This window comes from Hemiscyllium ocellatum, chromosome 1, assembly GCF_020745735.1.
Source record: "Hemiscyllium ocellatum isolate sHemOce1 chromosome 1, sHemOce1.pat.X.cur, whole genome shotgun sequence".
Classification (NCBI taxonomy): Eukaryota; Metazoa; Chordata; class Chondrichthyes; order Orectolobiformes; family Hemiscylliidae; genus Hemiscyllium; species Hemiscyllium ocellatum.
Window position 1 is genome coordinate 60,131,364 of NC_083401.1, and position 26,797 is coordinate 60,158,160.

At 40.5% G+C, this 26,797-nt stretch overlaps 1 protein-coding gene across 2 annotated transcripts in view; it reads left to right on the plus strand.

The window, feature by feature from the left end:
- Positions 1-26,797, plus strand: part of mtmr12 (myotubularin related protein 12) — an 84,981-nt gene that overhangs the window by 42,325 nt on the left and 15,859 nt on the right. For both annotated transcript variants that reach the window (XM_060856376.1, XM_060856459.1), the window contains exons 8-13: positions 7,966-8,041; positions 9,637-9,743; positions 13,926-14,056; positions 14,563-14,641; positions 19,231-19,301; positions 19,578-19,747. In XM_060856376.1, the coding sequence (XP_060712359.1) occupies positions 7,966-8,041; positions 9,637-9,743; positions 13,926-14,056; positions 14,563-14,641; positions 19,231-19,301; positions 19,578-19,747 (634 nt within the window). The remainder of the gene's footprint in view (positions 1-7,965; positions 8,042-9,636; positions 9,744-13,925; positions 14,057-14,562; positions 14,642-19,230; positions 19,302-19,577; positions 19,748-26,797) is intronic.

A 26,797-nucleotide genomic window follows, 5' to 3' on the forward strand; every position in this document is an offset into this window, starting at 1 on the left:
GATTCTCCTGTTCCTTGGATGCTGCGTGACCTGCTGCGCTTTTCCAGCAACACATTTTTCAGCTCTGTTTTATCATTTCCCATATTAAGACCTTTCTATTTGACCTTGTCTTTACTCTTTTTGATTTACTGTACCTTCCCAATTTGAAACCTTGCCCTCATTCAGTTTAAAATCTGGACTGCTTATTTAGTTGTGACTCAAGACCATCAACCACAGCATTGTTTAGGTGGACACTGTCCCATCAATAAAAATCCCTCATTTCCCAGTACTGCTGCCATGACCAGAACTCATGTCTCTGCACAAGTCCTTGAACCATGTATTCATTCCTCTAACTTGTCCTCTGCTGATTTTTGCATGTGGCTCAGGAAGTAATGTGAAGATTTTGGCCATTTTAAGGTCCTGTTTCTTAATTTGGTGCCTAGCTTTGCGCACTGATTATGCACATCCACCTATTTTGTTCTACCTATGCTGTTGGAACCTACAAAGGCTAAAATGATCCTCCATTCCCCCCCCCCAATTCATTGATAGCAAGTTGCTTTCCAGGCCAGACAAGCAACACAGACAAAACAGGAAGACTTGTAGGACCATGGAGAAATTACAGCACAACAAGTAGCCATTTAACTGATAGTCAGTGCCACATACCAGCATCTGGACTGTTGCCTTGCAGGTTACAGCACATCACATGTTGATCAGAGTTCTTTTAGATTAGTCGAGGGTTTCTGCTTCAATCAACAAATTTTTGCTACTGCAAAAACTACGGAGGTATGGCATTGAGGGTGCGTTAGAGGTTTGGATTAGGAATTGGCTGGCTGGAAGAAGACAGAGGGTAGTAGTTGATGGTAAAGGTTGATCTTGGAGTGCAGTTACTAGCGGTGTTCCGCAAGGATCTGTTTTGGGACCATTGCTGTTTGTCATTTTTATAAATGACCTGGAGGAGGAGCTGGAAGTTTGGGTGAGCAAGTTTGCTGATGATACGAAAGTCGGTGGAGTTGTTGACAGTGAGGAAATATGTGGCAGGTTACAGCGGGATATAGATAAGCTGCAGAGCTGGCCAGAAAGGTGGCAAATGGAGTTCAATGTAGCTAAGTGTGACGTGATTCACTTTGGTAAGAGTAACAAGATGATGAGGTACAGGGCTAATGGTTGGATACTTGGTAGTGTGGATGAGCAGAGGGATCTTGGTGTCCATGTACACAGATCTCTGAAAGTTGCCACCTAGGTAAATAGTGCTGTGAAGAAGGCATATGGCGTACTGGGTTTTATTGGTAGAGGAATTGAGTTCCGGAGTCCTGAGGTCATTTTGCAGTAGTATAAGACTCTGGTGCAGCTGCATCTGGAGTATTGTATGCAGTTTTGGTCGCCATACTATAGGAAGGATGTGGAGGCACTGGAACGGAGGTTTACCAGGATGTTGCCTGGTATGGTAGGAAGATCGTATGAGGAAAGGCTGAGGCACTTGGGGCTGTTTTCATTGAAGAAAAGGAGGTTTAGGGGTGACTTGATAGAGGTGTATAAGACGATTAGGGGTTTAGATAGGGTTGATAATGAGAACCTTTTTCCACGTATGGAGTCAGCTATTACGAGGGGGCATAGCTTTAAATTAAGGGGTGGTAGGTATGGGACAGATGTTAGGGGTAGATCCTTGACTCAGCGAGTCATGAGTTCATGGAATGCCCTGCTAGTAGCAGTGGTGGACTCTCCCTCTTTATGGGCATTTAAGTGGGCATTGAATAGGCATGTGGAGGATAGTGGGCTAGTGTAGGTTAGGTGGGCTTGGATCGGCGCAGCATCGAGGGCCAAAGGGCCTGTACTGCGCTGTATTTTTCTGTTTCTATGTTTCAAACTGGGCAGCAGATTCTAGACACTCGCCATCATGGAGGTGAAAAAGGATTTTCCTTGTGTACACTCCACTTTCTACAGTCACTTTAAATATGTGCCCATGGTAATTGATTTCTCACTGGGTCAGCAGGTCTTCCTTGTCCAATGTATTCAAGTCCCTCATTACTTAGTACGCCAGTCACCCCGCACCTCTTCTGGGTAGTTTAGGATTGTTTTCCTGAGAACAATGTTTCCTCCTAGCAGCAATTTTCAATACCTGGCAACATTGTTAGATCTTCAGTCCAGAGCAGTTATGTCCTTCCTATAATATTGTGACCAGAATGCTTTTTTGAGTTCATGTAAATGTGCTGACCAGCCAGCCAATTCCCTATTACCTGTCCCTAGTTGCCCTTGACAAATTGGTGTTGAGCTGCCACCTTGAACCACTGCAGTCCCTCTGCAGTAGATTGACCCACAATGCCTTTAGGCAAGGAATTCTAGATTTTTACCCAGTGATGTGAAGAAATAATGATATATTTCCAAGTCAGGATGGTGACAGGCTTGGAGGGGAACTTGCAGGTGATGGTGTGACCTTGTATCTGCTGCCCTTGTCCTTCTGGATGTGAGTGGTCATGGACTGCAAAGGTGCTGCTTAAAGAACTTTGTTGAATTTGTGTAGTACATTTTATTGTATGCACTGCTATTATTGAGTGTCAGTGGTGGCGGGAGTGGATTATTGTGGGTGGAGTGCCAATCAAGCAGGTTGCTTTGTCCTGGACGGTGTCAAACTGTTTGAATGTTGCTAGGGTAGCATTCATGCAGGCAAATGGGGAGTGGTCCAATGCACTCCTGACTTGTGTCTTGTAGATGGTGGACAGGCTCTGGGGAGTTATGAGATGAGTTACTCACTGCAGTATTCCTAGCCTCTGATCTGATTTTGAAGCTGCTGTATTTATGGTAATTCCACCTGAGTTTCTAATCAATGGTAACCCTCAGGATGATGTTGACTGGGGATTCAGTGATGGTAACAATATTGAATATCAAGTGGCAATGGTTAAATTGTGTCTCTTATTGGAGATGGTCATGGCTTGGTATTTGTATGGCGAATGTTACTTGTCAGTCCAAGCCTGGATTTTGTCCAAATCTTTTTGCATGGAATATGGACTGTTACAGTATCTGAAGACATGAATGATGAACATTATGCAATCACTAGTGACCATCCCTACTTCTGACATAGGAAGCAGGAGTAGACCTTGAGCCTGCCATTTAATAAGGTAATGAATGATCTGTTTGGAACCCCAAATAAACTTTATTAAATAATCTTTCAACACCTTGCTTAACAAGAATCATGAACTGGAACCCACTTCTCTCGCCCCAGTCTTTGAGCCACATTCATCTCTCTAATCTGGTTTGCTCTATGCAGCTTGCATTTGGCTTCATAATATTGCAGAGATTATGACTGTCCAAGCTCTGACTGTTTGATGCCCAGTGTCTCATGCTGACTCTGCAATACCTCCTTTTGTCTAACCTATATCATTGGTACCTACATAAACCACAGTGACTGGCTCCTCCTGTAAATTTTTTCCCTGAGCAGAAGTTGTGAAACCTAATGCCAGGCAGGCAGCACAGCAGTCTGGACTCGTACTGCATGCTGCAGAATAATGTCAATTTCCCCTCACAGTACTATCCCCCTATTGTGCTACATTCTTTCTTGCTCTCTGCTCCTGAATGGATTCCTATGCCATGGAGCCATTGTCACTTAGCTCATTCATCCTGTGGCCTTTGCTGTCATCTAGACAAGCTGAAAGAACTCAGTCCTGTTGGACAATTACAAATGCTCAGGTTCTTGTTTGCCAGCCCTTTGGGTACAGTTACCTGCTTTACTCACAGTCGCACTTCTGTCCCTGAGCACTTTCCAAAATCAGCTGATCCAACACTGAAGTGTGGCTACCCTAAAGTGACGGTCTCTTGGCATAAAAAGTTTAGTTAATCCAGTATTGATTCCTTTAATTTGCCTGCCTCTGAGGTCAGACTGACTAGGTTAGTGAAGGAGGAGTTTGGTATGCTTGCTGTTATTTGCATTGAGTATTGGAGTTGGGAGGTCATGTTACAACTTACAGGACTTTTGTTAGTCTACTTTTGGATACTGTGTTTAATTCTGGTCTCTTTGCTACAGGAAGGATGCTTTGAAATTTGGAAGTGTTCAGAAAAGGTTTACAAGGATGTTGCCAGGATTGGAGGATTTGAGCTGGAGGGAAAGGCTGACTAGGCTGAGGCTATTTTCCCTGGAGCATCTGAGGCAGTGGGGTGACCTTAAAGGTTTATAAAATCACGAGGGACATGAATTGGATGAAAATAAGTATTTTCGCCAGGAAGGGGGAGACAGAAGCTAAAGGGGAGAGGTCTAAGGTGAGGGGTTAAAATATATAAGGGACACCTTTCTCACATAGATGGCTGTGCGTGCATGGAATAAGCTGCCTGAGGAAGTGGTGGAGGCTGGTACAATTACAACATTTAAAAGGCATCTAGATGGTACATGAATAAGAAGGGTTTATAAGGATATGAGCCGGGTGCTGGTAAATGGGACTAGATTTATTTAGGATATCTGGTTTATCCATCCTCCGAGGTCAGTTCCTACTCTATTTCCCTTCATATTTTTTTTTTGAAGATTTCCAACTCCTCTTCAACTATAATGCACCCATTCTCCTCTTCTGAAGACCGAGACAGAATATTAATTTAGGACTCTGCCCACATCTTGTGCAACCCTGTTACAATGTACACCTCTGCTAGGCTCAAACTTTTCCCTCAGTTATCCTCTTTCTTGAATAACATGTGCTATAACATAACATTTTTTGGATTTTTGTTCATTTCACCAGTGTTTGAGAACTTCACTGAATTTAAAATTTTTTTTAAATCAAATTTTTTTGGAGCTGGGAATTGTGAACTAATTGGACATTGTGAACATTTGGACTGTGGATAACACCTTGTTGAAAGGAAAACAGACCAAATAAGCTTTTCTTTATATGAGGGGCCAGGTATGGAAGTGAATTGTAGGCTAGTTTCTAATCCGTGTTCTTCAGATGCTTTGCCACAGAGAAAGGATATTATGTTTAAACAGACAGCAGAAGTAGGTTATTAGTGAGGCCAGCACCTGAAAAGACCTTTATACTTAAGCAGATGGCAGATGTTGAATAGTAACTGAGGTATGTGGAGGAAATGGTCAGCCTGTCTGAGAGTGGTCTGAGTTTGAATTGGGTTTTTGTGGAAAAAGGGAACGAGCTGTTAAAGCTACAGCATGAAGACTTGAATGCTTCCCCCCCAAACCACCTACAAGCAGCTCTTGGAAGCTCAATCAAAAGCTAAGTTCTACGTATTACTGTCTATGTGACTGAACTATAAAAGTGACCCTGAATGGCATCTTCATAAAATCAATCAGGAAACTATCATCCATGCCTGTCAAACAATGCATTATGAAAATCATTTGAGCAATCTGGCCAGGTTTGTTATTTTCCTTTATTCAGCTATGTTTGTCAGTCTTCTGTGTGCATGGGGCTGAAAAAGGTCTTTTGTGTTACGGCATAGACCAATTTGACTATCTTTAATTTTGCTGTACTGAAGTTACTGTATTTTCAATAAATTGCTAAGTCTTTTGTTTAAGATACAAACTGATGTCTGGAATTGATTATTGTAATAAATTTATTTATTTAAATTGATTAAAATAACCATCGATTACTGGAAATCTGAAACAAAATCAAATTGCTGGAGACACTCAATCGGTCTAGTGGCATCTTTGGAAAGAAAGCAGAGTTAACGTTTTGGGTTCAATGATCCTTCAAAACCGATTGTAGCTAGGAAAAAGCTGATTATATGTACTGAAAATAGGGAGGGCGAAAGAAGTAAACAATAGGTGAGGTTGGAGCCCAGAGAGAAAGTAGTTGGGCAGATAAAGAAACGGATAATGGTCAGCCTGGGAGAGTAAACATCTGCTTAATGGGGACCATTTGTTGTCGACAATGGGTTGTGTGTGGTACAGCCCATGTGATCAGGCCTGGCATGTGGGAGCTGGGGGAAGGACATGGAACAAGGCCCTAAAATTATTGAATTTGATTTAGAGTCCTGAAGGTTGCAAAGTTCCCAAGTGGAAAATGAGATGCTGTTCTTCCAGCTTGCACTGAGCTTCACTGAGCACTCTAGCAAACATGAGACATGGATGTTGGCCAGGGAACATGATATTGTGTGGAAGTGCCAGGCAACTGGAAGGTCAGGGTCATTTTTGCAAACAAAATGTAGGTGTTCTGCATTGCAGTTGCCCAATCTGTGATTTGTCATAGTCATAGAGGTGTACAGCATGGAAACAGACCTTTTGGTGCAACTTGACCATGCTGACCAGATATCCTAAATTAATCCAATTCCATTTGCCAGCAGTTCACCCATATCACCAAATGGGGCGGCACGGTGGCTCAGTGTTTGGCACTGCTGCCTCACAGCATCAGGGTCCCAGGTTCGATTCCAGCCTCGGGTGACTGTGTGGAGTTTGCACATTCTCCTTGTGTCTGCTTTGGTTTCCTCTGGGTGCTCTGGTTTCCTCCCACAGTCCAAAGATGTGCAGGTCAGGTGAATTGGCCATGCTAAAAAGATTGCCTGTACTGTTAGGTGCATTAGTCAGGGGTAAATGTAGGGGAATGAGTCTGGGAGGGTTGCTCTTTATTGGGCCGAAGGGCCTGTTTCCACACTGTAGAGAATCTAATCTAATAAACCTTTCCTATTCATATATCCATCCAGGTGCCTTTTCAATGTTCTAATTAAATCAACTCCACCAATTCCTCTGGTAGCTCATTCCATACATGTCTGACAAATTTGCCTCTTGGGTCCCATATAGATCTTTCCTCAAACCTATGCCCTTTAGTTTTGGAATCTGCCACTCTGGGGAAAAGACTGTCTATTTACTCTGTCAGTGCCCTTTCATGATTTTATAATCTTCCACAAGGTCTCAACCCCTGCTCCAGGGAAAATAGCTCCAGCCTATTCAGCCTCTCCCTATAGTTAAAACCCTCCAACCCTGGCAACATCCTTGTAAATCTTTTCTGAACCCTTTCAAGTTTCACAATAGGTGGAAAGGTTGCGATAGGAATACGAATAGCTCACAGCGATAATGATAGATTAAGAAAGGGGCAGAAAGTTGGCAAATGGAGTATAATGTAGGAAAATGTCAAGTTTGTTTTAGAAGTGAGCGCAAAAGAACAGCAATAATTAAATGGAGAAAAAATGACAAAAGCTGCAACATGAAGGGCCTTTGTGGGTATTTACGCAGAAAGCTAACATAGGTGCAGCAGGTAATCAGGAAGGTTAAGGGAATGTTGGCCCTTTATTTCAAGGGAGTTGGAATGTAAGAATAGGGAAGTCTTACTTCAACTGTACAAGCTGCTGATGGGACTATATCTGGAGCACTGAAAGTATTTTTGGTCCCCTTAAAGATAATATGTCATTTGAAGGCATTTCCTTGAGGGTTCACTAGGATAATCCTAGTATGGAGGGATTGTTTCGAGAACAAAGGATAAACCGATTGGGATTTTACTCATTGAAATTTAGGAGAATGAGAGGTGATCTCTTTTTGAAACCTTTTGGATTACAGAGTCACAGCCATGGAAACAGGCCCTTTCATCCAAATTGCCTGCACTGACCAGAATCCCAATCTGCTCTTGTCGCATTTGCCAGCATTTGACCTATATCCACCCAAACCCTTACTATTCATATACCCATTTAGATGCCTTTTAAACATTATAATTGGACTTCATGATTCATGATCTATGGGAGAAGTTGAGAAATTTTAGTTATGTTTTGATTTCCTGGGTTTTGAGCACCCCCCCCCCCCCCCCCCCCGCCCAAACAAAATCATACAGTGATGGGAGCTGAATTCATAGTAGCTTTTCAAGTGAAAGTGAAGTATATTGGAAAAGGGGAGGGGCTAGGTGAAAAGTACAATTCTTTCTGTAAATTTTGGAGAAAATTTTATCTCAAAATATTAAAAGGAAAGGAAGATATTTGAACTTCGCAACACCATGCACTTGCCTGAGTGAATTGTAGCCTATTTTGTCAATTTCAGTAAATTCTGTATTTTTAAAAGGAATTGATTTGTTTTGCTTCCAGACTTCCACAGTTCTTTGCTGTTCCTTTATCTGTTACTGATGATGACATAAAGAAATACAAAGGAAAAGGAATTCCTGTAAGTTTTGCTTATTTTTCTTCTACTTGCCCAACCATAAACCTACCTTAGGTGTGGTCAGTAACTTCCTTTGTGATCTATGTTTTGTAAATCTCTCAACAGTTATTCACTGTTTTCTCAAAGCCTTTGAAGAATTAAGTAGGTTAAACTTTTTTTAAGTGCATGTACACAGAATGGGCAGAAGTTGGAGCACTGAGAATGTGATAACTTCGCACAGAATTAACGATATTGCCACAAGTTATCTGTTAATTTGTAATGACTTTAACAAGAATTTTTTAAACTAAGACTAGGGGAAAAGTTCAAATTTAGGAAGGATGATGATGACTCCCAGTGAGTTGATTTTACATCTCTTCCTGTGGCCTCACCCCTCCCTAACTCAGTTCATCCAGTTCTGCAACCTTCTGATTTCTATTCTCATCCAATTGTGCCCTCCACCAAGGGACAGCCACGGGCCACAGTTGTAAATTCCACCCCCCCCTCACCCCCAACTATTTTATCTGGAGTGGGGAGACTGCCTTGTACTATTGTTTTGGCCCATTATTCAAAGCCTGAGTACCAACTGGAAATCTTGCTATGTGCAGGAAAGATCAATTGGCAGATCTGGGGAGTAGGTGAAAATGAGGACTGCAGGTGATGTAGATCAGAGTCAAGATTAGAGTGGTGCTGGAAAAGCACAGCAGGTCAGACAGCATCTGAAGAGCAGAAAAATTGCGTTTCAGGCAAAAGCTCTTCATCAGGAATTTGATTCTTTGATTCCTGGTGCCTGAAACATCGATTTTTAATTTTAATTTTTTTTTTCCCCTGCCCTCTGATGCTGCCTGACCTGCTGTGCCTTTCCAGCACCACTCTAACCTTGTCTCTGATCTGGGGAGTAGCTGTGCAAAAGAAATCTGTTTAATTCGCAGGGAGCTGTCATTGCAAAGTGAGGGGGAGAACTGGGGGCTTCTGAAGATGTCTAGCCCAACCAGTGATCATCTGAAAGAACTGAACCATTGTAGTTTGTCACAATTTATCTTAAATGGTATGGAATTTTAGGACTAAACTGGCATGATTACGTAAGATTGTGCATCTGTGTGTGTGTGTGTGTGTGTCTGTTCCTGTATCCACTGCTGACTCCATACCTGTAACTTGCTGTTTACAATTCCTTCCATCTTGCACACTCCACCAAACTCTTGTGCATTGCACCCTCCTTTTTTTAGCCATTGTTGTTAGAAGTATCTTTAACTACCAAATCCTACACTCTAATATTTATTCCTTAAACATTCATCCTTCATATGAAAATAGAAAATGTTTAAAATTTACAGCTTGTTAGACAGTATTTGTGGAGAGAGATACAGTTAACATTTTGAGTTCAGTGACCTGTCTTCAAATTCCATAATTTATTGCTCTTTAAATCTGTTTTCCTTTTTTATATTTATGAAATGCTAAGGGTCCTATTTCTGAAAAAAAGATGTGTAACACATGAAGTGGATTTTGGACAGATAATGGTACATGTGTTGCCAGTTGACTGTCTCTATTATTTTAAATTTATACTTTTTTTTTCCCCAAATAAAAGCCTGTTTACATTTTGATGTTTCTAAATAACCCACATGCAGCTTTGGTGTTGGTCTCATCCCAGTGGTTGTGCATTGCTGAAGATGACAGCTCTCCCTGAAGCAGCTGATGACAGTACTTCACAAATGGACAAAGGTTGGATTGAAAGGTTGGTAGCTAATCTTATTAATGCATAACTTTTATAATGCACATTTGGAGTTCACATTGGGAAGGGTGTATTTTGCTGTGTAATGTGTACATTAAATCTTTCCTTCCTGTCACTACTATGGAAAGTGTGATCAGTCTTGTATGGTTATAAATGCCACACTGTCCAAAATGTCTAAGCATAAGTAATTTAATTGTTCTGTGTGCGTTCTCATGACTGGAGAGTATGATGCAGAATCAGCATGGATGTACACGACTGGCAGTTCATATTGGCTTTGGTATATAAGGTACTTCTGTATGTGTAACACCTCTGGCCTTTTTCCTCGGCTGTCTGATATTGAGGGTTTAGTGGATTACTCCTTGAAATGTGCTGCCTCAAATTTCATTGCCTGCCTCCACATGGGACTGTTGAGCTGCAGTTATTTTCTTAGAAATGGCCTGTAATGCAGTAGTTTGTATGGGTCTTGTTTAGATTACCCTTGTATCATTTGTATTGAACATTTTTGTTGTTCATCCTGAGAGAGTTCTCCATAGATCTATCTGTGGTTTCTGTAATCAATCATACAGGTGACCATTACGTGGTTGAAATGTATCTGTTCTTACATGGCATGCAAGAACCAGCAAAAAGTGCTTAATATCTTTGAAATTTGAAGCATAGTACAGGCAGTGACTTGTTTAATGTCACCACTGTGATTGAGATGACCTTGCTAATCTGCATGAGCAAACCTCTTGTAATTTGACATGCCAATACATTGGTGTATTACTGCTTTTTAATTGCATTTAGAAAGAGGAATGGAATAATAATTGACAAAATGTAACACTACATTTGTGTATTCTTTAACAAAAGGCATTCTGCCTCCGTATTTTCATACAGCACCACAAATTTCTAGTTGCTTCATAAAGGTGATTGCGCTTATGAATTGTTACAGTTCATGATCTTGGAAATTGCACTATTTTGACCATGTAGTCATGAAGATTAATAAAATATGCCCGAATTGAAGGCAATGTAGTATTAGTAGCAAATATCATTGACCTTTTTTGTGATTGAGACCACAGGATTTGGAATTTATCTTTGTTAACCTTGCAGAGTGCTATAATGTATTTCATACCTGCAGGAGTGTTAAGGGGTCCAACCAAGCAAACTAATCTGTCCTGAATCTCTCAAACAAAAAATGCTGGAATCCTCAACAGATGGTGATCATCTCTGGATGAAAGAAAATGTTTTAGGTTGATGTGCCTTCAACAGAATCCTATCCTGTTACTGTCAGAATTAAGTTCCTGCTGTGAGATTTGAATCCATGTCTCTAAAGTGTTAACTTGGTCTTCTGGATTACTTGTCCGCTGAAATTACCACTGTGCTGTTGTGTCTTCTACTAACACACAGATACATGTTGCCTCTTCTGCACCCCATTTAGAATTGTATCCGTAATTTTGTCTGTTATTCTGACTAAAATTAATTGCCTCTCATTTGTTGGCATTCAACTTCACCTGCCATCTTTCTGATCATCTGAACAGTTTGTCAATTTGAAGTTCTGTACTGGCCGCCTCGCATTACACAACATTAAGTTTCATATACTTCGGCAAACTTTGGGATGAAGGTTTTGGCCATTAATATGTATCAGGAAAAGCAAGGACCTCAACACTTTGGAAACCTTCAGAATTCTACCTCCAGCCCAAAAACATCTTTTAACCATTAGTCTTTGTATCCTGCTGTGAATTCCACATCCATGTTGAAACTGACAGTTATGCTGTGAGCTCCAACTTTCTTTTGAACAAGCGTGTAATATTTGCAATTTCCAATCCTCTGGCATCAACCCAAGGCCAAGGGAGACTGAAAAGCTGTAGACAGGGTTGCTGTAGTCTCCATGCTTACTTCCCTCATTATCCTTGGAGGCATTATATCATTACCATTAGGTATTGAAAGCTTATCCAATATCTCCACCTTTTCAATTTTAATGCCTTGAAGTGCCTACATTTCCTCCCCTGTCATCATGCTTGGAAACATTGGTGTAAAGTTTTCACTTAATTCACAGCTGTACTTACTGCCTCCATGTGCAAATTTCCTTTCTGGTCCCTAAGCAGCTATACTGGTTTTAAATATTAAGTGCCGATACAAGTCTTTGGGATTCATTTTTTATGTTGGCTGCCAGTCTCTTGTTGCTTCTCTTATTTACTTTATCACCTCCCCTCTGAAGCTTCAGCCTGGTTCTCAGTTGTTTTTTTTAAACTTAACATAAGCATACTTTTGTTTTTCTTAATTTCTATATCTGGTCACCTTGGAACCTCTGGCTTTGCTTGCTCTTTTTTTTCACTTTTGAGAAAATCCATTTTGCCAAAAGTTGTTCCTCTTTTGAGGGATTTGGGGTCCTTGTGCATCAATCTCCAAGCTAGTATACAAGTTCATCAGATAGTAGAAATGACAAATGTTGGATTTACTTCCAAGGAAATTGAGTATAAAAAGAGAGATCTTGTTAAAACAATGCAAGTTGTGATGCAGAGTGGTGCCAACAATGCAGGTTCAATTGCTGCACTGGCTGAGGTCACCCTGAATGTCCCTCCTTCTCAATGTGTTCTCTCTCTTCCCCCACTTCTTCCCCCACGCCCCCCAAAAAATAAGCAATACCTGCGGCTAGTGACCCTCTTTTTTTTTCATTATACAAAGCTGACTGATGGTTCTCTGGGACTGTTTTTGACTTGACCTTGAATAGTTAGAACACATCAGGGGAATATTTTAAATGGTTTCGGTCCCCTTGTCTAAGGAAAGATCTATTGGGCATTGAAGCCATTTCATTAAATTGATCCCAGGTATAGAGGGATTTTCTTTGAGGGGAAGTTGAGTAAGTATGCCTATACTCATTGGAGATTAGAATGAGAGGTAACCTTATTGAAATGTGTAGAATTCTTAGGGGGCTTGACAGTAGATGGAGAGGGGTTGTTCCTTTTGTGGAAGACAATAAGACTAGAAGGCATAATCTCAGAATTCACTACACTCCAGGCACACTCATATGTACGTCAACCTTGATTTTTACTTGATTACTTTCTTTGTACTCTGACCCCTCCTAGCACCTGATACTTGGTTTGCTTTTGTTATGATCTGCTAATCTATGATGTAAAGTGATCAATGTATTTGTGCAGGAGATTTTTTTTTGTTCCTTTTACCCAACCTAGACTTGCACCCACTTCTCATTCTTACCAGAATGTGTTATTTCATTTGTGTTTAATAACCTTTCCAAAATAGCAAATGAAGTTGATGTCCATGTGTAATTTGTTGCAGTTCTCCTCAGTATGACTATTGCCCTCATCCTACTTTGGTGTCATTGCACATTTAAAAATTATGCTTTTGATTCTAGAGTCAAATTGTTAATGTAACCACGCACAGCAGTGGTTGTAACACACTCTCTTCCTTATGGAAGACCACTTTACCAAACTGAGGTTATCAGACCCAGTTTAACAGGTTTGTTCTTCCCCAGTTTGGCGAGCTTGGTCAGAGACATTATTTGTAGCACTTGAAGACCTTTTTTAAAACTTTTGTCCTCTAGATCTCAGAAGTACATGCGGTGTTTTTGTTTCTACCCAGTAGTCGTCAACATGAAGTACCTATTTGACAGTTGGGAGGAATGGCACCTGGTACTAAAAGGACAAGAGCAACAGATAAATGGGAACATCACCACCTGTAAATTCTCCTCCAAGGCACTCCCATCCACACTTCAAAATATATCACCATTCCTTCAGTGTCACTGGGTCAGAATCCTGGAGCTCCCTCCATAATGGCATTGTGGGTCTACTTACACTAAATGGCTGGCAGCAGTTCAAGAAGATGGCTCACCACCACCACCATCTCAAGCAAATAGGGATTGGCAGTAAATGCTGGCAATAAAACCTGTGAATGAGTTTCAAACATCGATTTTGTTTGAAATAAGACCTTGCAATTTCATGTCACTACTTTATTTCTTGTTTATTTTTTCAATTTTAAAAATCTAGTCAATAATGGAGTATTCAAGTAATTTTCAGTGGACTCTGCCTCAGTAGATCTCTCCATTTGTTGGATATATGTACACCGGGGATGATGAGTGTGTGCACGCAGCATTTGTAAGAAATATATAAAGTTTAAAATGTTTTGTTTTGATTCCTCACTTGCGAGGCTTTTACTAAACTAATGATTCCATTCTCTGCTTTGGATTTGCAGGCAGCTCCAAATTCTTGGTGAAACCCATTCTGTGAATTACATGGTCAGGACTGAGATCCTTTCAGCCACTCTTCCAACTCTACAGGAAATACAGGCTTCTTACAGCAGGTTTAAGCAGTTGTTCCTTACAGGTAAACTCACTTTGTACATTGGGGCCTCCTTTTGGATGGTGGTAATGGGTTTTTCTTGCTTGTTTAATGTTTAATATATGTTGTATATTATTGTTATTAACAACATATTGTTTGTTAACTTTTAATTAAAATATGTTTCAAGCATTCTAGAAAGTTTTTAAAACTACAGTTGACATTTGGCAAATGTGGACCCTCTTGTATTACAATCCTTTCATGTTATGGAGTAATGGATTTGCATAGAGATATGCAGATTGTTCACTATTTAACTAGACTGAGTCACAAATAATACAGGTTTCTTCTTAATTCATAAAAAAGCTGTAAATTGATTTCAAACTAGCTATGTATTTGAATTAATTTCTAAATGTTTCAACATCATGCACAAAACTAACTTAATATTAGAAAATGTAGGCATTATGGTCTGAAATCAATATTGGTTTAGCCTGATAAACTTATCTATTAATCTAGATATATTTATTGTTATTCTCAATGCAATTGTTCTTGACCAGAAAATGCTTCTGAATTCTGGGAGACTGATATTAAATGGTTGTCTGCTTTGGAGAGTTCAAACTGGCTGGAAGTTATCAGGTTTGTGAATCTTTTGTATGTTATTCTTAAATCATGAATATTGTGTGATCAGCCTTGTGAACTCATTGGTGTATTGGGTGGGATTGTTCCCAGCAGAAATACTTAGTTCTGCAGTAATAAAGTTATTCCATTAATCTGGTCATAATTAAAGCCAACATCCCTTTTTGTTCTGAGGAAGGGTTCCTCGATCTGAAACCTTAATGCTGATTTCTCTCCTCCGATGCTGTCAGACCTGCTGAGCTTGTCCAGTAATTTGTTTTTATTTCTGATTTACAGCATCCGCAGTCCTTTTGGTTTTGATCCCTTTTTATACTTTTTATTGAAAGTATGAAGCGATACAACATATTGTGCTAGTTGTTAAAACTTTTGTTTTTTCCTTTTTGCTAATCTACTGCAGGAGCATTAAACAGCTGAAGTTTTCTGGGGGGATTAATACTGTTCTTAGCTGTTTCCTGTCGCTCTCAATTAGCAAAACATTTGCTTGTCCAATTGCTGTTCAGCTTTATTTAATTTTGTATTATAGTAATTATAAAATTTATTTTGCTCTCATTTAAGAGATTTTAGAATATTCCATGCTAAGTTAGTTACAAATAATTCCTTTAAAAGTGAAGGATGTCCCACCATTAAATGCAATTCACAAATTTGGAACAGAAAGTTAATCTCTGTAATGATCATGTAATAATTTCCAAATACAATAATTCTAAATCCTGTCTGTTTCATTAATTTCCTTTCGGGAAAGAAATCTGCTGCCCTTGTCCAGTCCACCCTATGCTTGACTCTGGATCCACCGCATTAATGTGGTTGGTTCTTAACTGCTCTCAGAAATTGCCTAGCTAGCCACTCCTTTAAGAATAGTGAGAGATGGGCAACAAATGCTGCCCTTGCCAATAACATTCACATTTCATGAAAGAATAAAGAAATATATGTATTGTTTCTGTACACTTGTATTTTTCAGTAGTGTATACTTGCATGTTGAATCATAAAATCCTGTGCCTTAAAAGTGAAGAATGTCCCTCCATTCAATGCAAAATGTTGGCAAGAATTCAAGAGGGTACTCGATGAATGGCGGAATGCCACTATTCTGGTCTCCACACCTGTAAAATGGATTTAATTACACTGGAGGGAGTGCAGAGGTGATTCACTCAGATGTTGCCTGGGATGGAGCACTTTAACTATGAAGAGACATTGGATAAGCTCAGGTTGTTTTGTTTTTGAGCAGAGAAGGTTGAAGGGAGAGCTGAGACGAGTGTACAAGATAAGGGGTGTGGACAGGATGAATGCAAAGTTGAAGGATCAATAATGAGGGCATAATTGTAAGGGTGAAAAGTCATTTAGAGGGGATTTGAACGTTTTTTTTTACTCTAGTGTGATGGGGTCTAGAATGCACTGCCTGTTTTTTTTTATATAGATATTTTTATTGGGAATTTAACATTTTGACAAATTTACAAAAATATGCAGAATTTTCAAGCACAAACATTAATATAAAAATAGATCTTAAATATATAATCATCAAAATTCAACTAATCCACAATCATCCAGAGTGTATAGTTGAGTCGCTTACATCCTTCAAATAAGAGAAAATGTTCTCTAATACACTCATAACAGTATGATTAAAAGGAAGCTATTTCCAAACAATAAGAACAAACAAAAAAAAATTAAACATGTTTGAATGGAGATCTTCCCCCTTGTTCTCAGGGGGCCTTACTACCTTTCCAACGTTCCACCATATCCTCTCCCAAACAGTGTCCCACCCTCGACCCGGGCACTCCTTAATAGGATTTAGATATAATACCGAGCTAGAGTTAACAGTGAGCGCCGCACCCCCACCCCACCCCACCCGTACCTGAGTATATCTAATAGCATCAATGCCACGTACAAACACACAACTATAAAATTACAACTCCAACAGATTACAGTTAAGTATAATAACATAGCAAGGAAGACAACCCCGCTCCCAGAGGCAAAAGTAAAGTAGAATAAAGTATCCATTTCTCCCCACGGAGTGTGGGAGAGGCAAGCCAACATAAATTGTCTCTTACGATTTATTTAACCGAGTCTAAAAGTTTCTTGGCCTCTTCCGATGATCTAAAATTATACTCGGATCCTTCGTGGGTAAAGCATAACGTCGCTGGGTAGCGTAAGGTGTACTGAATATCTACGTCCCTTAAACATTTCTTCACCTCATCAAACGCCTTCCTTCTTCGTGCCAAAGTCGGGGAGAAGTCCTGAAATAACATAATCTTGGATCTTTCATGAATCATAGCTTTAGGATCCTTTCCAAGCTTTCTGGAGGCATCCAGGAGTATCTGCCTCTCCCTATAACTCTGCAGCCGGAACAGGACCGGGCGTGGGCGCTGGTTTGGGCCAGATCCGCGTACTGCGACCCGGTAGGCCCACTCCACCCTTACCCGGTCAGTTTCAGCCCCCAGGTTTAAAATCTGCGGCAGCCATCGCTCCAGAAATGTTACTAACTGTTCTTTCCCTTCTTGCTCTTGAAGGCCCAGCAACCGAATATTCTTTCTCCGATTTCTGTTGTCAATATCATCGATGTAAATTTCAAAGGCCCTGACTCTCTGCTCCAGAGCTCGCACCTGTTCTGCAGCTGTTTGAGCTGCAGCCTCGGAGGTCGTGGCCTTTAGTTCCGCCCCCTTCACTCGGCCCTGCAGCTCTTCCATGGTTTGATTCTGTTTCTGCAGCTTTTCTTCGAATGCATTCCATCTCTGCCTGGATTCTGCGATGAAATTGACGAGTGTCGATTCCAGTCTGGCAATCATCTCTATAAGGCTCGTTTTTACATCAGCTGCAGCCGGAGGAGAGGAGGGTGGGGGAGGGGTCTTTGTTTTCTGAGAGCTGCGGGGTCCCTTTGATTTACTCATTATCCACTCAGTATTAGACTATTTAAATATAATATTCAGCAGCTAATTAAGATTAAATAAATTTTTTGGGTGGTTTGGCAAGTGTGGTGGGGACAGGAAACCCACTTTACCCAGGGTTTGGGAAGGGCTCTGTAGACTCAGACTTGCTGAGTCGCCGCCATCTTGGATCTCATGCACTGCCAGTTGAGGTGGGCAATCTGAGTTTGGATGAGTGCTTGAAATGTCATAACATGTAAGCTGTGAGACTCATGTAGGTTTAGTGTAGCTTTGGGCCACAGATCCTCCTTTTTTACTGTGTGATTCTATGAAGTGAAGCTAGATGATTTTCAGACTGGTTCGGAACTTTTATTTAATAAGATTTATTGGTAGTGTCTTTTATCACGATGCTTCAACTTCCTATTGTTTAACCTTTCCTGTTTTTTTTTCCCCCAAATACATTTACACTTCTGTTGCTTTGTGTCATTGCCATTACAAAAGGCTGAGGCTTGGATGATACGATTCATTCTTTCACTGCAGACTTCACATTATAAAATTTTGTTCTTGTGATACAGGAAACAGAACTGAACCAAGAAATGGCTTGCATTAATATAGTGCCCTTCATAGCTATGGTCACACCAAATCACTGAAATACTTTTTGAACTATTACCCTTGTCGTAGTGTCAAACAAGCCAAGAATTAAGTGAGCAACATGAACTCCCAAGCCTTTTTTCTACCACATCACCACCAGCATTCTTCCATTTCAAATCTGATAATACTTCAATAGCCCATTTTATGAAATTTCTACTTATCAGGGCACTGGGTAATGTAACAGGAAAATCGCCTCCAAGATTGAAAAACTGTTTGAATAAGTCACATTATTTTGCAATGATATTTTTTCTTTTCCCTTTACTCCTCCTTGCCTGGAGATTTAGATGACAGTAGGAGTACATGTTCAAGTAGCTGTCTTGCACTTTTGCTTTTTTTAAAATAAAAATTCGTCATTCAAGAAATGTGGGTGTCACTAAGGTGACCTTAAATTAAAATACTCATTTGCAATGTATTGCACATAGTTTACAGCACAAGAAGACACAAGAATCCAATTGTACCAACATTGTTCTGTACTAGAAGAATTTCTGGCAAAACACACTCATGAAATTGAGAGCGATTCTCTGGAGAGCCTGGTGGAATGCTCGAATAGGGGGTGGGTCCTTTGCTTATGTAAATTAAGGGCCTAATACCTGTTTTGTGATTTTGGTTTTTCTCTTTCAAGGTAAACCTCAAGCTGCACCACTCAGGATTGTTTAGAGGCTACTATTTATTTTCTAATGCAAATTGTTAACATTTTACTTTTGGAGCATTAGGAGTCATGCAACATATGGTCTCCTCTTAACAATTGTTGCCATTTCATCCCAGACTTTTTTGTTACTGCTGCCCAAGCATGTTTAGAGAGTCGGAACGTTGGTCTACACGTGAGCTGCATAGATTTGCAGCAGTGCTGGCAGCTTGTGTAGCAAGTATAGGCCACGGGCCAATATTGACCCTAGCTTTTTGTCTCTATATATGTGCATTTTCACAAGCAGTGCCCATATATTTATCGACCCATTGGTTTCTTGCTGGTAAAAGAATTGAAGGACAACTGGAAGAGGGCATTGATATGTTTAGAAATTCTTGTGCTCACTTGAAAAAAAAAGACAAGTGGTCAAAAATATTTAATTGAAATGTGTTCCTTCACAGGCAATGTCTGAAGAAAGCCTTGAATATTGTTGAATGCCTGGAACATAAAAACACAACTGTGGTGCTTATGGGTAAGGAAGAGTTTGGTTACTTTTTCTTTTGCATGACATTGAATTCTTACAACATTACATTCCGATCTTAAAATATTGCAATGTGGAAGGTACGATCTTAATTTCTGTAAATTTTGTTGACTTTATTTCATCCTAACACTTTATTTAAATAAAAACTTTTTTTTAAGGAATGAAGTTGTTCAATTTTTTTCCTCATTCCCCAGCCAGAATTGCTTTTCTTTCACATCAGAAAACCCATTTTAAGTGTGTTCTTGTCTTTTTCTTTTCCCCTCTCAGAAGAGAATTGCTGTGATCTGTGTTGTCTAATTGCAAGTCTAGTCCAGGTAATCATAGACCCACATTTCAGAACAATATCTGGTTTCCAAAGTTTAATTCAGAAGGAATGGGTGATGGGCTGCCATTGCTTTCTGGACAGATGTAATCTTCTGCGAAACAATGATAAAGAGGTAAGGTTGGAATAATTAAGCTTCATAAACAATTTCTCTCAAATGCTAAATTTAATTTAGTCAGCTGTGTCTGATGTTGATGTACAATGTGACTTTTTTATATTAAATGAATGTCATTTTTTTAATGCAAATTGTTTTAAATATATTCTTTTTATTTTTTGACTGAGGCAAGATGTGAATAAAAGTCTTAAGCTGAGGTGCAGTAGCACACTCTCTCAATTATCAGATTGGGTCATGTTTATCAAATTTCTGTGCACCAAACAAAGTGGCAAATTAATCTGAGTGACTACTTTTTGATATCTGCATAACATGAGGTGATTTATTAAATAGAAAACATATCTCAAACCTAATTTGAGATACTTCTAACATCTTCCATTTGATTTTGAAGTCATGTGTTATATATGGAGGAAAAGTTGATTGCTTCACAATATGTTCCTTTTTCTTGCACCTTTTCCCAAGTAGTATGATCTAATATGGTCTTGATTGTGACATAGTGAGGAAGTAGGAAAAGTTTCATTGAGTTGCTACCACTTATGACATAGGCAGCTTGCTGACTTTTAGGGATTTGTAGTAACACTTTTTACTCTAGAAAGCTATACTTACTGGAAGTAAACTGAATCATAAACTTCAGCCAAGGTATCAATGAGAATTTTTAATTCCACAAGTCTTTTTTGCTTTAAGTACTTTAAGTCTCTATAGGACTGAATATTTGATAAGCTTGTATATTTTGTTACTTTAAATTACTGGAAGCAGTCAACTAGGTTTGTCAGCATCTAGAGATAGAAACAGTTGTATTTCAAGTTGATGACTTTTAATTGAAAGAATGAACAAGTTTTCAAGCTTGTAGAAATTCACAGGTACATAAAATGAACAAATGAGCATTTCTGATGGAGTGAGTGCAGGAATGATAAAATTGCAAACTGATTTGATAAATCAGGTACAAAAACACAGAAAACGAGCTCAAGGAGGTGTAAATGGTTACAAAACAACAGTACAAAAGAGAAGTAATGGAAAATCTGCAATGGAGGACAAGAGCTTGTGGCCCAGGAGCATACAGATGTAAAGCAGTTGGACCTTAAGGTTGTGGGTCATTTTGACCCTGTACCAACAGTGGAATTCCATGCAAAGAACCAGCTCACATATGAATACCTGGGAGTGAAAATGATGTAGCTATCCTCCAATTATAGAGTCATGGAGACAGAAACAGACCGTTTGGTCCAACTCATCGACGCTGACCACAAATCCCAACCTAAGATAGTCCCATTTGTCAGCACTTGGCCCATATTCCTTTAAACCCTTCCTATTCATATACCCATCCAGATGCCTCTTAAATGCTTTTAATTGTACCAGACTCCACTACTTCCTCTGGCAGTTCATTCCATACACGTACAACCCTCTGCGTGGAAAGTTTGCCCATTAGGTCCCTTTTATATCTTTACACTCTCACCAGAAACCTCTGCTCTCCAGTTCTGGACACCCCCACTTTGTCTATTTATCCTATCCATGCCTCTCATTATTTTATAAACCTCTATCAAATCACCCCTCAGCCTCTGACCCTTCAGGGAAAACAGCCCCAGCCCATTCAGCCTCTCCCTATAGCTCAAATCCTCCAACCCTAGCAACATCCTTATAAATCTTTTCTGAACCTGTTTAAATTTCACAACTGAGACCAAAATTGCATGCAATCTTTCAAACGTGGCCTAACCAATGTCCTGTACAGCCGCAACATGACCTCCCAACTCCTACACCTAATACACTGACCAATAAATGAAAGTATACTAAATGCTGTCTTCACTATCATACCTACTTGCGACTCTACATTCAGGGAGTTTTTTTCAACAACAGTCCCTAGGACCTTACCATTAAGTGTATAAGTCCTGCTAAGATTTGCTTTCCTGAAATGCAGCACCTCTCATTTATCCGAATTAAACTGCCACATCTGCCACTCCTCAGCCCATTGGCCCATCTGATCAAAATCCCATTGTAATCTGAAGTAACCTTCTTTGCTGTCCACTACACCTCCAATTTTGGTATCATCTGCAAACTTATTAATGAGACGATCTATGTTCACATCCAAATTATTTATATAAATGACGAAAAGTAGAAGACCCAGCACCAATCCTTGTGGCATTTCACTGGTCACAGGCCTCCAGTATGAAAAGCAACCCTCCACCACCATCACCACCACCCTCTGGCTTCTACCTTTGAGCCAGTTCTGTATCCAAATGGCTAGTTCTCCCTGTATTCCATGAGATCTAACCTTGTCGAATGCCTTACTGAAGTCAATATAGATGATGTCCACTGCTCTGCTCTCATCAATCCTTTGTTCTTCAAAAACCTCAATCGAGTTCATGAGACATGATTTTCCCCCACAGGTTGACTATCCTTAATCAGTCCTTGCCTTTCTGAATACATGTACATCCTGTCCCTCAGGATTGCCACCAACAAGTTGCCCACCACTGATGTCAGGCTCACTGGTCTATAGTTCCCTGGCTTGTCCTTAGCACTTTTCTTAAATAATGGTACCACGTTAGCCAACCTCCAGTCTTCTGGCACCTCACCTGTGCCTATTGATACAAATTTCTCAGCAAGGGGCCTAGCAATCCCTTCCCTAGCTTCTCACAGAATTCTAGGGGTACACCTGATCAGGTCCTGGGGATTCATCCACCTTTTACAAGTTCAAGACATCCAGCACGTCCTCCTCTGTAATAGTGACATTTTTCAAGATGTCATCATCTATTTCCCCACATTCTATATCTTCCATGTCCTTTGCTACAGTAAACACTGATGCAGAATACTCGTTTAGTATCTCCCTCATTTTCTGCGGCTCCACACAAAGGCTGCCTTGCTGATCTTTGAGGGGCCCGATTCCCTCCCTGGTTACCTGTTTGTCCTTAATGTATTTGTAAAAACCCTTTGGATTCTCCTTAACTCTATTTGCCAAAGCTATCTCATGTCCCTTTCTGGCCCTCCTGATTTCCCTCTCAAGTTTACTCCTGCTGCCTTTATACTGTAAGGATTCACCTGATCGCTCCTGTCTATACCTGACCTATGCTTGCGTCCTTTTTCTTAGCCAAGCCTTCAATTTCTTTAGTCATCCAGCATTCCCTACACCTACCAGCCCTTCCTTTCACTTTAACAGTAATATACTGTCTCTGGACTCTTGTTATCTCATTTCTGAAGGCTTCCCATTTTCCAACCATCCCTTTTACTTGAGAACATCTGGCCCCGATCTGCTTTTGAAAGTTCTTGCTTCATACTATCAAAATTAGAACTTCAACTTTTAGATCTGGTCTATCTTTTTCCATCACTCATGCTTGATTTCTAAAACAATGTTTAATTGTAATTAAGTCAAAAAGCTCTTAAAGTCAAGGTTCGAATGCCATGATATCTTTGAGTAAGAGGAGATGTACTTCAAGCTTATGTCAAGTAAGGTAGAAATATATAATGGAGATTTAAAGTGGCAGGCAAGCAGGAGCAGAGAGAGTTTATAGACCAAGCAGAACTGTGAAGCAAAAATCATTAGTCTGCATTCTGTCAATACAGTGCCCAATGACACATTGTAAGCATACACTAAGTTGGATGAAGTGCTGATGGTGTTGAACCCAGGATAAGTATTTGAGCTTCGAGTGGTGAGAAGAGCGAAGGTGAAAGGACAAGTACTCTGCTTGCATAGGATTATAGGTATTTGAAAAGCAGATTGATATGTAACAGAGGACATGTTTGTTGTTCATGCATGGGATGTGAGCGTTCGGCCATATTTATTGCCCTTCCCTACTTGCTCTGGAGAAAGTGATGGTGAGCTGCTGCCTTGAACTGCTATTGTCCATTATATCGAGGGATAGCTAAAGCGCCATTTGGGAGGGTGTTTTAAGACTTTGACTATGAAAACTGATGGGATGGTACTATATTTCCAAGGCAGGATGGTGAGTGGCTTGGAAGGGAACTTGCAGGTGGTGATGTTTGTGTCTGCTGCCTTTGTCCTTCTAAATGATAGAGGTAATGGGTTTGGGAGGTTTTACCTAAGGAGCCTTGGTGCATTGCTGCAGTGTATCCTGTACATGGTAATGAGCAGCAATGGTGGAGGGAGTGAAGGTTGTGGATGTAATGCCAATCAAGCAGACTGCTCTGTCCTGTTGGTGTCAAGCTGCTTGTGTTGTTGGAACTGCAGTGATCCTCATACTCCTGATCTGTGCCTCATAAATGATGGACAAGATTTTGGGAGTCAGAGTGAATTATTCACTGCAGAATTCCTGGCCTTTGACTTGCTCTTGTAGGCACAGAATTTATATGCATGGCCCAGTTGAGATTATAATTCGATTTAGATTTAGATTAGAATTCCCAATGTGGAAACAGGTTCTTCGGCCCAACAAGTCCACACATTCTCCAAAGAGTAACCCACCTAGAGCCCTGACTAATAACCTACACGAAAGGTAATTTAGCATGGCCAATTCACCTGACCTGCACATCTTTGGACTGTGGGGGGAAACTGGAGCACCCGGAGGAAACCCACATAGCCACTGGGAGAATGTCTGTCTGTGTGGAGTTTGCATAGTCGCCCGAGGCTGGCATCTCATCCAGGTCCCTGAGGCAGCAGTGTTAACTACTGAGCCATCGAGCCATCCTGGTCCAGGTCAATAGCAACCCTCCACTGACTGTCAAAGTATGTTGGTAGTTCGTCTCTTATTGGAGTTGGTCATTACTTGGCATTTGTGTGATGTGAGTATTAGTTCCAGTTGTCAGCCCAAGTCTGGATATTGTCTGGGTCTTGTTGCATTTGAACATGATACCTGAGAAGTTGTGAATGATACAGAACATTGTGCAATCATCTGTGGACATTGCCACTTCTGACTTAGGTTGGAGCAAAGGCCTTTGATAAAGTAGCTGTAGGTTGGGCCCAGGAAACCATAAGACATAGGAGAATTGGGCCATTGGTCCATGGAGTCTGCACTGCCATTAGATAATGGTTGATATGTTTCCTGGCCCCAATCATATTTGTGACTGAAGATTCTTTTAATTGCTGCCGCTTGCTGGGCTCTCCCATTACTGAGGATGGGGATATTTCTGGAGCCACCTATTATCGTGAATTGTTTGTTATCCCCTAAATTTCATTTCTAGATGTGGCAGGATTACAGAGCGTTGATCTCTTGGTTTTGTAGAATCATTTGTCCCCAACTATCATTTGCTGTTTTTAAACTATTTTGTTTAAGTGGATTCCTATTTGATAGCTTCACCAGGTTTATATGTATGCTTGGTGCTGCTGAACTGCTCTCTTTATTGATTCCTTAGCTTAATATATTAGAAGATTGAGGGTCATGCTGGTTGAGTTTTCAGGTTGTGTTGGTATACAGTGTTGCTGCTGCTGATAGCCCATAAGCATTTCATAAATGTCCAGTTTTGAGTTGCTAGAGCTGATTGAAGTCTATCCCATTTGTCACAGCCATAGTGCCCAAGAACACAATGTGCAGTATTCTCTGTGTGAAGCAGGGACTTCATTCCACAAGTTCTGTACAGTGGTCACTCTCTCTTTCCAATAATGTTATAGACAGTTAGATCTGCAGCAGCAATTTGTTGAGGATGAGGGTAATCTGCTTTTCCCTGTTGTCGGTTCCTTCTTCACCTGCTGCAGACCTAGTCTAGTAGATATGTCTTTTAGGATTCAGCTGCTGCCAAGCAACGTGGTGATGAATATTGAAGCCCCCCACCCAGAGTACATTGTGTCCTTACCACCCTCTGGGCGGTACATGTTAATCAGCAGGAGGCTTCCATGCCTACCTTTGGCCTGAAGATATGTGGAAGATAGGAGGTCCCAGGACTCGGAGACCAACTTCATCCTGACTGTATGTCCAAGGTGTAAGGAATAATTCCAAGTGTATGAGTGTGTTTCTGTTTTAACTAGTCTGTGAAACTTCTCTTCCATCAGATATTTATAAGGAGGACTTTGCAGGGTTGTCTGATCCGAGGTGTCTTAGTTGATGCCAGGTGGCCCATCCAATTTCATTTTTATTCTAACACTTGATACTGAATGGCTTGGAGCCTATTTCAGAGGGCGATTAGCTGTCAGTCACGTTGCTGTGAATCTTGGATCACATGCGCTAGATCAGGTAAAGATGCCAGTTTCCTTCTCTAAAGGACATCAGTGGGTTTTTACGATAGTTGACAATGGACCTGGTCATTAGACTTAAATCTGTGTTGAATTCTAAATCCTCCACCTGCCTTGGTGGGATTGAATCACTGATCCTGTGGGTCTCTGGGGTGAAGTGATTCCACAACCAAGAAATCAGATCCTAGCAATAGTTAGTCCAGCAGCAATATCACAAAACATTGCATCCTGAAGAAATATTATATCTATGTGGGACTTGAACCTGCAATGTCAGCATCATTCTGCACCACATTCTAACTGACTGAAGTAGCCAGCCCCAATCTAATTCCTTTTGGAATGTTGAAAGGTGGCAGGAGAAGGATGTTTGCTTCTTCCAGGTAGCCCCACCAGATGATCATCCATTGAATGTGGAGACTGGAGAAACACAGATGGCTCAATGGTTAGCACTGTTGCCTCACAGTGGCAGGGCCCCTGCTTTGATTCCACCCTTGGGCAACTGTCAGTGTGAAGTTTGCGCACACACCCCGTGTCAGCTTGGGTTTCTCCCCGTAGTCCAAAAATGTGACTGTTAGGTAGATTAGCCATACTGAATTACTCCATAATGTCCAGGAGTGTGTGGGCTAAGTGGATTAGCTGTGGTAAATGCAGGGTTATGAGGATCGGATGGAGGTTGGGTTTGGATGGGATGGTCTTTGGAGGATCAGTGCAGTCTCAATGGGCTAAATGGTCTCTTTCTGAAATGCATTCTGAATTAGTGAAATGAAATTTAAGAAACCAAGTTTTGCAGTTAGAATGAGGAGGATGTCGTACAAATATATCATTATACTAGCAAAAGCGAACATGATAAAGTGGGCAGCACTGGAACATGTGTTCCCATCACAAAGCCTTTTAAATGAAAAATGTGAGCAATCTTGATGGAAAAGTTGAAGTGTGAGCCCATTTGTCTT